General features: G+C 41.8%; 2 protein-coding genes across 2 annotated transcripts; one reads left to right on the forward strand and one right to left on the reverse strand.

Annotated features, from left to right (window-relative positions):
* The first annotated feature begins 1,052 nt into the window (after window positions 1-1,052).
* On the forward strand, window positions 1,053-7,561 carry LOC115263687 (uncharacterized). Its single transcript, XM_029866912.2, has 3 exons — window positions 1,053-1,378; window positions 6,494-6,882; window positions 7,072-7,561. Exons 1-3 carry the CDS (start codon window positions 1,276-1,278, stop codon window positions 7,459-7,461), a joined length of 882 nt encoding a protein of 293 aa, XP_029722772.2. The 5' UTR covers window positions 1,053-1,275; the 3' UTR covers window positions 7,462-7,561.
* Window positions 7,562-11,140: 3,579 nt separating this feature from the next.
* LOC109397252 (coiled-coil domain-containing protein 124-like) lies at window positions 11,141-12,769 on the reverse strand. The gene is made up of 2 exons (XM_019669576.3): window positions 12,477-12,769; window positions 11,141-11,764 (listed from the first exon to the last, which is right to left on the reverse strand). The coding sequence occupies exons 1-2, from the start codon at window positions 12,630-12,632 to the stop codon at window positions 11,291-11,293; spliced, it is 630 nt and encodes a 209-aa protein (XP_019525121.3). The 5' UTR covers window positions 12,633-12,769; the 3' UTR covers window positions 11,141-11,290.
* Between the last annotated feature and the right edge of the window lie 409 nt (window positions 12,770-13,178).

The following is a 13,178-nucleotide window of genomic DNA, read 5'->3' on the forward strand; positions in this document are numbered from 1 at the left end:
TGAAAACGACGTATAATCAATGCTACACCATTGATTATACGTGGTTTTCAAAATTTGTTACTGAATTATTGACGATCTTGCGCCAAATACGACGCACAGGCAAACAAAATTGTCCCACCACAAAATATGCACACCGGTTTCAGCATATTGGTCACAGAGAACAGACATCCAGGCTAGAACAAATTTCATTCGGAAAGTTGTGTAAGGATTTGAATCTTTACTTGAGTAAGGTTGCAAACCAATACACGATGAAAACACACGCTAAGAAAAAGTTACTCTAAAATGAGTAAGATTCACACAAAACTGAGCTAAACTGGAACAGCTCAAAAAATGAGTAATTTTATTTCCAGCGATAGCACTGGCTCAAGTGCAAAAATCCAAACAGTTTAAGCCGTATAATATTCTTCACATCGGCAAGAATATTATACAACCTAAACTGATGAGATTTTCGCACTTGGGCCAGCGCTATCGCTGGAAATAAAATTTACTCATTTTTGAGTTGTCCCACTTTAGCTCCAAAATGAGTGAATTTTCTGACCGTGCACTAACGCCACCAAACACCATATTGCCAAAGTCAGTGTTGAATTGAAACATTTCAAGTGGTGAATTAAATTTGTATGGGAAAATAATCGATTGCAGCGCCACGCTATTGCCACTTGTGTTGCCGATTTAAAATGGCCGTTAAATTCCTTACACCGTTTTGGAACTGGACTTGGATGTCTGTTCTCTGTACATTGGTTGATGTTGCCGCTACAGTTTTCCAGTAACGGAGCGTTATTTTGGGGCGGTGTTTCGACTAATCGGTTTGTTTATGCACTGTTTCCTTTGTTGTTGGATGTGTGAACATTGTGCTGTCAAAGATTGAACATTTGCACGATCGTCGCGAAATCCTTGCAAAGCTCAATAAATATACTTTTTTTATTATTACTACTCACATAATGGAAACATTTCACTTAGCGATGTCCGCTGCTCTATGTATTCTCAACTATCTATAATAAACGAAATAAAAAAAAAAAAATATGGCAACACTGCCACGCGGTACGGATACAAAACATTCGTAAGTAAATAAACAAACAATTTATTAACTCCCGGATGGTTCGCACAGTCGGTTCACTCTTTTCTTATCAGTTAGATAACCAGTGATTCGTTTATAACATCCTATTGAAATTATTTATCAGCGTTTAAATACAATTGTAACAACAAAGTGTGCTTCACGCGATCTCGTAATCCCACAAGCAAAAAAAACGTGTTCACACCAGCTGATTCTGGCAAAAGATGAGTACTTCCACCGAAACGCGGGACCTATCCAAGCTGAATGTGGGATTCATCGGAGGCGGAAATATGGCTTATGCCATTGCAGCCGGGCTGTTTAAGACTGGTAACACACATTTATTTGCTCGCCTTTTAAAAGAAAAGGTTTTTAATAGTTGTAAGACAAAATGCTTGGAATGCACTGGGGTAACTTACGGAGCCAATCTAGAACAGCTTTCCTGCGGAAGATAAAATAACACGGTTGAACCATGGACTGATTTGCCAGCATTCAAAGACCAGAAAGTAATCTCCCGATTGAGAACCGGGCACACACTTCTATCACACAACATGGGAAGTGGACCGTTCCGCAAGGAGCGTGAAGTGTGCCACATCCCAGCTACAGTAGAGCATGTGCTTTGCGTCTGTCCCATCCACGAAGGTCAATGTCGACTCCACGACATCGCTGATAATGGAAAAATCCTACGGGACGATTCGGATACCATGAAACACTAATCTCCCTGATTGTAACCTGTACAAATTCTTTTAACAGGTCTCGCCTTCGTCTTTAAATGTTAATTAATTTAGTGTGTTGAACTAAGGGGCTGTCCATTAATTACGTAAGGGAATTTTTGCGATTTTCCGACACCCCCTTCCCCCCTTGTAAGATTTTTTGTATGAAACCCCAAATATGTTTGTATGGCGCGTAAGATTTCTTAAACCCCCCCTACCCCCATAACCCCTTACGTAATTAATGGACAGCCCCAAACCATGCGCGTAAATAGAACGCACACTGGGGCAGAACGCTGTTATAGACAGACAAAACCTCTAGTGCTCTGGACTGGATATCCATCCTAAAGCTTTGGTGTCTTTAGAGAAGTGTCTTGTAAGTTTTTGCTAAAAGCTGGTTAAAACATATTCAGGGCTGAAAATCTCTATAATAAAGTAATAATAATAATACAACATATATGACCTAGATAAGTTGCAACTGATCTAGATCAGTTTTAGCTTTCTCTAGAAGCGTCGTAGATAAAAAAACTTTCTTCTGCAAAGTTATTCATTCTCCTATTTTCGACATTTCTTCCGAAGACACTTATACCATAGACTAATTTCAAGACCTCGATGTACCCCCGCATAGAAAAATACCACTTGACATAAATTCAAAACAGTAAAATTCTTCTATAGGGGGTAAGCTTTTCCCAAAAACTTATTTATTTTATTGTTGAACAGTGTCAATCCTGAAGCCGGTAACCATGAATGACTGTTTGGTCAAACCATATCAGGCAGTGCCTCAACACTCCACGCATTGTTGAACGATATGGAGATGAAAACTCGTTTGATATGGTGATGTGATAACATGGGAGCACCTTATGTCAAACTGTTCTCATGTTTGAGCACCACACATGCATAAGTGCACTTCACAATAAATTACATTTGTTGAACGCTTTGGCAAATGGTTCAAACCAAAATGTTTTTCACCGGAAAACACCTATAAATTGTTCTTCAACACTCTCACAAGCAGTAACATATATGACATGCTGTTAAGGACAGACTTGTTAAAATCCCAAAATGGCCACCACAATGGCCGACTTTGGCACCTACTCACGATTTTGAAAGCATAAATCTCTTCGTAAACAAAACCAGCGCACCTGAGCTTCTTATTTTAAGCTTATTACAAGTGAGCAAGAACAGAATAATAAAATGCACTGTTGTTTGAAGCTTGCTTCTTAAGATTTGTGCGTCTGAAGTTCTCATGCACTGTTAATGCGGGATTTCAAGAAGTTTGTCCTTAAAGGATTGTTATTTATTATCCGAATGCAAAGCAAGCTATCCTGGATGACACGCACTCATTAAAAAAATATATATATATTGTTTAATCTTAAACGGATGGTTTCTGGTAAAGTTGCGTAAGTTTAGGGGGCGTGCAAACAGGGTTTGCATATCATCGGTTGACTCTGCTGACTCACTGTAAAGTTTTGATTAATTCGGAAAAAAAATCATCATGGCAAACCAAGTTAAAAACGCAAAAAAAATATGGTTCTCATGGCTTTTTAATTATTTCAAACTAGGACGGTAAGTAGTATGATGATATTGTATTGAAATTATGTAACGAGGTATTGTTTTTCCGTAGATTTCGAACAATTACGGACCAGGTTACGTATGGCCACAGACAAACAGACGTAACACTTCGAATATTTCTCGATTCAAATCATAGTCACGGAAACATATTCGCCCAATGCTAAAAGGACTAAGTTTGGCCGACCACCAACTAGGTGACGGTAGTGAGCAAACGTCAAACTCGAACAAAAACTATGCGAGCGCCACGGTTGGGCAGTTGGCCAACTATCAAATTTTGAAAAAGACCGTTAAACCGGTGTACGATGAGAATTATCAGAGTGTTACGTCTGTTTGACTGTGGTATGGCACTCGCCATCTGAAAGCAGAAGTGGGAGCGGAACCGCTGCAGATTTCAAGAGCAGGGTTGAAAAAATCTCATTCAATTGAATGAATTTCTGCTGAACTGAATGCTTTCGACATTCATTTTCAGCTCCGCTGTGAGAAAGTGATTGGGTAATTCTCGCTGAGACCGGCCCACTATTTACACCTTGTCTTCAAAATTGTTTAAGGTGCCGATTTTCTGAAAGCCCTCGCTAAAAAAGTAAGAAAAATGCATTTGGTTACTCTAATTGATGGACCCCCGTTAGTTTGAGCAACAACAATTTTTGCAGACCCCTCGATTTTGGTCAAATGGTGGCTCACTTGAACCGTTATAACTCGAAAGTTTCTCAGAAAACCACCTCAAAACAAATTGTTGTTGAAAAAAGGATTTTTTTTTTTAATTTCTTTGTATTTGTGAATTTTAACTTATTGCTAATTCTTCACACAGCAAAGAAAAAAGGAAAGATAGAGCTACTATTTAAAATAATAAAAAGTTGAGTCGGCCATATTGATTTTGGCCGCCATCTTGGATGTTTATACCAAAACATAACTTTTGATAGGAAAAAAGACATCTCTAATTTTTTGATATGTTATGTATAAATGCCTCAGCTTTCAATTGATGCTAAAATTTTGAAAATCGGTGGTTGCCCTCATGGTGAAAATAATGTTTTGGTATAAAAATCCAAGATGGCGGCCAAAATCAATATGGCCGACCCAACTTTTTATTATGGTGAATAGTAGCTCTATCTTTCCTCTTTTCAACAACAATTCGTTTTGAGGTGGTTTTTTGAGAAACTTTAGAGTTATAACGGTTTAAATGAGTCACCATTTGACCAAAATCGAGGGGTCTGCAAAAATTGTTGTGGCTCTAACTAACGGGGGGTCCATCAATTAGAGTAACCAAATGCATTTTTCTTACTTTTTTAGCGAGGGCTTTCAGAAAATCGGCACCTTAAACATGTTTGAAGACAAGGTGTAAATAGTGGGCCGGTCTCAGCGAGAATTACCCATTCCCCTTTGATTAACCCACAACTTTTTCACCGTGGATTCGCAATGTGTCACCGTGATCGATTTTCACCGTGAAGTGACACTCATAATAAGGGCCATATTTAGCGTGTTGCACTGATCTGACAGCTCTGACAGTAAAGGACTAAACATAAATTACGTAAGTGGGTACCGAGGATTGTTCACAATCTGCGAACTTGACTGCGGAAAAAATCACAACCATGGCGCCGCTGGTTGGACAGTTTCGCAACACCACTGTTACGTCAGTTCGTCGGTGCTTCCATTCCCACCGTTCTACAATTTCTCGACGTGACAGCCAGTATTGTTTTGTACATGACGGGAGAAGGCACGTTCCCCGCACGCTATTGACAGTTTCGTAAAACTTTCTCATATCATTCTGTTCCATAATCTCTGGATCTAGAGAACCTATTGTCGTCGCAGTTGAAACCCGAAGTTTCCCCACACCCGACAATCGAATTTTCTCAAAATCCATACGTGAAACCCAACGTCGGACGTAGTGCGCTGGACAGCGGACCTGGCCCTCTATCCAGCGCACTGTACCTGACGTACGTCCGATACACGGTTTAGGAGAAAAATCGATTTTCGCGTGTCAAAAATTCCGATTTTCAACTGCACGAACAATATTGTCACAGACAAACAGACGTAACACCTTGAACGGTTTTCATGGAAATCCATCGCCCAGTTCACACTACCATCACCTGGTGGAAAAGTTGCACGAATCACTGTGTTGTGCCATATCGCCAACAGAAGGCGATAGTGTGAAACGTCAAACGCATTGAAAAACGATGCGCGCGCCTCTAGTTGTGAAAGCCACAACTATGAAAATTTAAAATGTTCGTTGAAAACGTGGTCGATGAAAATTTTGCAAGTGTTACGTCTGGTTTAATTACTTATCTTAATTGATGTGGGCTTTAAATGCTTCATTCTAACATTTCAGTCGCTCAATATCAAGCATGTATTAGATCTGCAAGGAGAATTAATAGATTTCAAGTAGTTTTTAAAAAGTTTATCTATATTGACCCAGTGATGTACCGAATATTCGGCCGGCCGAATATTCGGGCCGAATATCAGCTTATTTTCGATTTTGCCGAATATTCGTTTAGCCGAATATTAAATGTATTATTCGGCCGAATATATTCCGATTAGGCCGAATAATGACTAAACATAGCAACAACACACTAAATCAAGAATTTAGTAAATTGTGAAGTGGATTTTAAAAGCATTTTATTTGCAAAAAGTTACTTTTTCTGTGATGTTAAGGACAAACGTCTTGAAATCCCGCTTCAAAGTTTCATCAAAACTTCAGACGCACAAATCTCAAGAAGCAAGCTTCAAACAACAATGTATTTTATTATTCTGTTCTTGCTCACTTTTAATTAGCTTAAAATGAGAAGCTCAGGTGTGCTGGTTTTGTTTTCAAAGAGATTTGTGCCCTCGAAATCGTGAGTAGATGCCAAAGTCAGCCATTGTGGCGGCCATTTTGGGATTCTAACAAGTCTATCCTTAAAATGTTTCTGAAGATGCTGGCTTTCAAATTCTACTTTCTTGAAAACAAAAATGCCCTTTACAATAACTTCACGAGATTTTTAACAAGAAAATCGGCCGAATATCTGACCGATTATTCGGCCGAATATTCGTTTCACCGAATAATAAAATTCGAATTATTCGGTATTCGGCCGAAGGCCGAATAGTACTATTCGGTACATCACTAAATTACCCATAGTTGTATAACACCAACATATCAATATATAATGGCAAATGTTTGTTGTTCCAATTGCAGGCGTCCTCAACCCGAATCAAGTTGTTGTATCGGCAACTCGTTTGGAAAACCTGAAAGAACGCTGGAATCCATTGGGCGTCAACAGGCTAACCACAAGCAATGCCGAGGTGCTACAGGAGGCGCAAATCATTTTCCTCTGTGTAAAACCGCACATCCTACCGGCCTGTAAGGAGTCCATCATGGTCGAGGCGGAATCCATCCAGCATCTCGCCTCCCACTGCCACGAAAAGGTCATGGTTTCAATTTTGGCCGGTGTAACCCTGGCAAAGCTGAAGGAAACGTTTTCGTTTTTGAACATACAGCACGTGCGCACAATGCCTAACACTCCGATGCAAGTTGGAGCAGGTTGTACCATATACTGCGCGGGATTCGGAAAACACTGCCCAGGGGTAAGTGGATTTGAGGAGTACTTTCAAAATTTATCAAAGTTCAAATTCCCAAAAAAAAAAGCTTGGAAAGCTTCTGGTCCCATAACATGAGTAAACAGGAACCTAGTGACAGATTTTGACACTTTCCAATTTGTACTCTTCTAACTAAACAGTGATGTAGTACTTACACAAATTTTCTCACTAATTTAGGTTGTTCTCAGTTACTACAAAGACATAAAATTTATGCTAAGCCAGTTAGGATTGGCATATGAAGTGAAGGAGGAGCAGATGGATGGCATCACTGGTCTGACCGGGTGTGGTCCTGCCTTTGTCTATGAAATCATTGAAGCCCTAGCCGACGGAGGGGTGAAGCAAGGCATTGCTCGTGACATGGCTCTCAAAATGGCAGCTCAAACTGTGTTGGGAGCTGCCAAGACAGTACTGGAAACTGGGAAGCATCCCGCTGTGCTTAAGGATGAGGTATGCTCTCCGGGCGGAGCCACAATCCATGGCGTTCACGAGCTCGAAAAAGGTGCAATGCGAGCGACGCTGATGAACGCGGTGGAAAAGTCTGCTGCTCGAGCAAAGGAGCTCTCTTGAAGTGCTTAGTAAGTACCTGTGTGTATCCGGTAATTAGTAATTATTGTTTGTCTTGATGATATCTCTGTTAGCATACCTTTATAATAGAAAAATGCATTGATGTTTCACCGAGTAAACAATCTAGTAAATGATAGAGAAAGCCTGCGTGTATCGAATGCATTTAAGCATTTAGTATTACATCGCAATGGGATTATATTTCAATTTGGGAAAAATGTTTAACAATTGATTCACAACACTTACACAGTACAAAGTATCATTAGACACGAGAACGGATCGTGCCCGATAAACCAAGTCCTATCAAACTCAATTATACGGTCAAGTTGCAGGCAATTTAGGCTACATAAACATATTGTGTTGTGACGAATAAAACAAAACTGCTGAAAATTCCCAAAGTCGCCATATAAAAAGATTATCCTTTTGATAAAAAGTATAGTTGACAAGATTTCAGTGTGGGATTGAAAATCCTACATCGTTGTAAGCAACAACCTGAAATTGTACTTCGGGACCTCTTGGATCAAGGTCCAACCCCCTGGACTTTGAATATCAGGCTTGTGATATATTTTAACTCCAGTTTTTTTTTTGTTTTGTTAGCGGAATAGTCGTTATATCCAGCTTTCCACGCTCGCCATAATGGCGGATGCTATAAAACAATTTGACAGTATCTGTGCCCCAGATAACGCAACGACTTATTTCATCCATAGCAACCTTTGATAAACACTTTTTTCCTTGCCAACAGAAAATCAACAGGCAAAAATTCGGAACTTCATTTTTCTAGCGAGGAAAAAATTAAGCTTTTTAACAATCGGTAAAGCTAAAACAAGTTTATTGGTTTCTTATATTCTTATAATTAATATTCTTCTTCTAGCCTGAATACTTGCAATATGTCCTGATCATCATATGGCTTCAGTGGCGGGGTGGAATCTTCGGTGGCGAGCGGTGAGGCAACGTCGGTGGTAGCTGAGAGCAGTGGCGGTGGCAGCGGCGGGGAGCAGTCCAAGCTCGAGGAAATGCAGTCGGGGCGGCCGGGATCTGGAAGACAGGCCTAACTGATGGGGCTTCGGGCGCGTAGATGCGCCGGGCGTGAAACGTCTAGCCGAGATGGTGATAGCTTCGCCCGGAGGAAATGTAATCGTGATAGCCGGACGCGGGTGACCAGGCCGACCCGATGCGCCGAGCGCTGAACGAATGTCTCTAGAACATTGTTAAATTTGGAGTGTAGAATTAGCAAAACTTTGACGTGATTCATAATCATATTTTATTGGGTTAAGTTTGAATATAGACATTGACTGATACATTGTTACTGGTAGCTTATCTGAGGACAGTTGCCCTAGCTCCGGGAAAACTTCGGTGATCGCAACTTTTTATTGATCTCCAACGCAGACCGCCTTCTGGCCACTCGTGGGCGCTACGTAATCACCCCTATGACAAAACCACTACCGCTATTGGGATACCGGACTACTGCTGCGACGGGCAAGTGCTCATAGCCTACAACATCTACGAATCTGTCGACAGTCAAATTCTCACTGGCGCCGCGGGTTACGATGAACCTCGTGAAGAACTCTGTTATCGGCGGGTAATATTTGCCGTAACATATGATTTTGTGGAATTCGGGAATTTAGTGTGAAGTTGGCGCTAGCTCGCAATGAGCCTCTGCACGAATCTGGCGTACTGCTCACTCCCACAGAAAACTTGAAAACAGTTCGCACAGTAAAAGTCAAATGTGACTTTTACTGTGCGCGCTGTTTTCAAATTTTCTGTGGGAGTGAGCGAGACAGGGCAAATTCGTGCAGAGGCTCATAGTCAACTTGTCTTTCCACGCCTGGGCGGTGACGCGCGTACGCATAGAGATACATCGCCTGAGTGCAGTGGGTGGCGGCCTCCACTGAATCCAGGTTGGGCGGAAAAGGATGACCCGAGAAAGTGAGTGTCCCTTCGAAGGGGAGTTGAGCTCGGTGAGAAAATCATCGAGACAGTTGGAAAATAGTCGTAAAGAGAAGAGGTGACACAGATTGGATACTGTTGTCCTACGTAAATATGCCACGTTGTGAGCGCAAGAAGTTTGTTTGATCAGCCAAAGCCATTTAGTTACCCTACAGTTGATTTAGCCAATCGACTGGATACCCGTGAAAACCCTTGTACCACGACCAACAACGGATTCAGGATTTCGCCAAGCGTCGTATTTCGGCGCAATCTCAAACCTCGTGACCCGTGATCACGACCGACTACACCAGTGGTCAGTGTACATTGACGGCCGATCGGGACAAAGTCCTAAGCAATCGTCACATCTCCGGCCTCCGTATGTCGTCTTCCGGCTAGTCCTCGCCACCATCTCGACGGCCTAGGAGCGAAGCCCGACCAATTCCTCCCCGTGAACATCTCTTCAGGCCGAAGCTATCACCATCTCGGACATTCGTTCAGCGTTCGGTCGTCGAAAGCTGGCCATTTTGGACCAAAGCACGGGCAATCCCACGTTTCCGTAGCCACATCGGGTCGCCCTGGTCACCCGCGTCTGGCTATCACGATTACATTTCCTCCAGGCGAAGCCATCACCATCTCGGCTAAACGTTTCACGCCAGGCAGTCCAATGTCGGTCCGTTTGTCCGAGGCCCCACCAGATACTTAGGCCTGCTTTCCAGATTCCGGCCACCCGGCTGCATTTCCTCGAGCTTAGACTTCTCCCCGTCGCTGCCACCGCCACTGCTTCCAGCTACCACCCACGTTGCCTCGCCGCTCGTCACCGAAGATTCCACCAGGCCACTGAAGCCACCAGCATCGCCCGTAAAGACGCGTGTCTACTCAGGTTCGGTACTTATACGGATCTTCAATAAACTGTTCAACCGTGAGTACTGCGAGTAGTTAGGAATCAGCACTCCGAAAGCCTATCATCCGTTCGCACTGGGACCCTGATCCAGAAGAGGCCGTGAGCGCCCACCGTAGACTGCCGGCTTAGACCAGCGACCTGGGGATTTAGGTCGGTTTCCCTTCGAAACCGAGCCGATCGGTTTCCCGCAAAAGACGCCCCTGTAGTAAGCTAATTGTATCTCGACGTGCCGACAGGACTGTCCGCAGCTCTAACTACTACATATAGAGCTGCCGTTTCAGCATCCGGATTATTTCAAACCATTGTCGTAGCTGTCTTCCAACCCAGACAACCTGTCATCGTATAAGATGCTGCATAAGATGATAAAGTGGAGGCCTTATGCGTGCATACCTCCATTTAGGCGCATGTAAAATGTACGCATATCGCCTCCACTTTAACATCTTATGCAACATCTTATACGATGACTGGTTGACTGGGAATCATCCACCGGACATATTGCAAGTTTTCAGGCTAGAAGAAGAATATTAATTATAAGAATATAAGACACTAATAAACTTGTTTTAGCTTTACCGATTATTAAAAAGCTTAATTTTTTCTCGTTAGAAAAATGAAATTCCGAATTTTTGCCTGTTGATTTTCTGTTGGCAAGGAAAAAAGTGTTTATCAAAGGTTGCTATGGATGAAATAAGTCGTCGCGTTATCTGGGGCACAGATACTGTCAAATTATTTTATAGCATCCGCCATTATGGCGAGCGTGGAAAGCTGGATTCAATACACACGCTGTGAAGTTACAGTTTCCGTCCTTTTGACAACACCGCCCGTTTCTATTCCGTTTTCTTGTCGAGTTAAACATAAGCGTACCTTCACTGATAATCTTTCCGAACGGTGCTGACCGGCTGTCAACAGTCGTGTCGTTATGCTCCGAGACGGAAATGCTTTTATTTTCATTTCAATAAATCGATAAGCATGCTAAAAGTTCTGAACCAGGTAATTCCGAAAGCACTTTTCTTATGCCTTCTGGTTCATTGGATTTTGTGGAGACTTTTGCCATTCCTTGAAAATCATCTGCTTGAGCTGTGATAGTTTTAGGGAGGGATATTCCTGTTTCATAATCGGCAATTGTTCATCTTCGTAAGCTTTAAAAGCAGCCTTCATTCGTTTCTCTGGGTGACGATCCTCACCATCCTTGACATTGAGAACGGCAATGGCTTGATCTATCGTTTGAGCAACTTCCGTTTCGGCCATCATTCGGTTAAGATTTTCTTCGATAAGCGATGTTTTCGGAACGACTGGCTTTGGTGGATTGTTTACGGTTTCAATAGCACGATTACGCTTTTCCACTTCGGCATCGATTTGGGCACGAGTAATTTTTTGAACCGAAACTTTGGGTGCAGTCTTAATAGAGCTCATTTCCTGTTCTAGCAGTGCCTTAGCTTCTGCCTTTTTTCTGGCTTGCTCGAGACGCTTACGCTCTTCTTCTTCCTAAAAATAGTACGAATCATAAATATAACCAATAAAATACATTGGTGTATGAAAGGGATGTGCACTAAAGCAATAGACTGACAACTAAAACGCTGAAACACTTTTTAGTTTAACAAATAGGAAATATTCAAAAGAATAATTATTCTTTAAGTTGTAATTTTGATTGTAATTTTTTAGCAGGCCAAGTATACTTCAAGAGGCTATAAGTTTGGATATGTGTAAAGTTCATTGTCGTTGGAATGCATTAGATTTTTTGAAAAAAAACATGAGATTTCTGTAGGTTTTGGTAAAATTAACCAGAACCCGGTGCAAACTTGTTAGTGGGTAGCAATAAGTTAAGTTTGTTGAAGTGGAATCAAATACAATTCACAATCAATGTCTATAAATACATTTTTTTAAATACGTTGGACAATCTTATCAAAGGCCAGTTAGCAATGAAATTACCTAATAACTATATTTGTTAGGTAATTTCATTGCTAACTGGCCTTTGCAGAAGTTCGGGATCTCAGTGTGATATTGCATCAAATCATTCCGGTGTCTTCACCGCACGTAATCATCATCGTCTCTGTAAAGATAAACCCGGCCCAGATTTAAGTCAAACAAGCAAATGTGACGTCCCACCCGATTATCATACCCAGTAGCTTGTGTGGCCAAAAATACAATAGAATGAATGCATTGAAAGCTTCGTGTTAGTTACAAACGAATTATTTACCTTTTGCTTTTTCTTTTTGGCCAGCAGCTTATCGTCATCGGCCCATAGTGCATCCTCCGCAGCTTTGGCTGCCTTCTCGGTCGCAACCTTTTTCGCCTCGGCCTTGCGTTCTCGAGCTTCCACAGCCTTGCTGTTGATTCCCATCTTTTTCGGCATTCTGACTAACCTTTCGCGGCCAGATAAAGCTTTAAAAGTAACGCGAAATGATCGATTTTCTACGATTTTCTAATCTTTTGACACCGTGAAATTCACTACCATCTGCAGATTTTTACGATTTGGTTTGTTTTGACTTTTCGTTGGCTGGAAGTTGTATTGGGCGATCTTCCCAGTTGAAATTCTACACGGAACTGCAAAACTACCCAAATTTGATATTTTTTTTTGACGCAACCCGGTACACGCTTACACGGAAAGATGAAACTACCCAAAAGTGAATTCTTTTCACCTAACTTCGGGGTTGCGTGCATCCGTCAAGACAATTTTGAGTTCATGGACTCGATGCTTTACTCGATGTTTATGTTGTGTTGTTCCCGCTTGCTTCCATGTGAAACAAATGAGTGTAATCAGTTTTGTACTTTTTAATTCCGCCCTAATCTTGGCCCTAATTGCTTATCCTTTGACAAAGGACAAGCGATTAGGGCGGTATTAAAAGGTACAAAACTGAGAGGGTACCGTCTACCCCCGTTGGTTTGAACGACACCTCAT

The sequence above is a fragment of the Aedes albopictus genome, chromosome 1 (genome assembly GCF_035046485.1).
Source record: "Aedes albopictus strain Foshan chromosome 1, AalbF5, whole genome shotgun sequence".
Lineage (NCBI taxonomy): Eukaryota > Metazoa > Arthropoda > Insecta > Diptera > Culicidae > Aedes > Aedes albopictus.

Excerpts from the sequence above, each read along its gene's own strand:
- LOC115263687 (XM_029866912.2), top strand. The coding sequence starts at position 1,276 with ATGAGTACTTCCACCGAAACGCGGGACCTATCCAAGCTGAATGTGGGA. Across the intron at positions 1,379-6,493 it reads AGCCGGGCTGTTTAAGACTG|GCGTCCTCAACCCGAATCAA; the intron begins GTAACACACATT and ends TTCCAATTGCAG. Across the intron at positions 6,883-7,071 it reads TCGGAAAACACTGCCCAGGG|GTTGTTCTCAGTTACTACAA; the intron begins GTAAGTGGATTT and ends TCACTAATTTAG.
- LOC109397252 (XM_019669576.3), bottom strand. The coding sequence starts at position 12,632 with ATGCCGAAAAAGATGGGAATCAACAGCAAGGCTGTGGAAGCTCGAGAA. Across the intron at positions 11,765-12,476 it reads CCAAAAAGAAAAAGCAAAAG|GAAGAAGAAGAGCGTAAGCG; the intron begins GTAAATAATTCG and ends TACTATTTTTAG.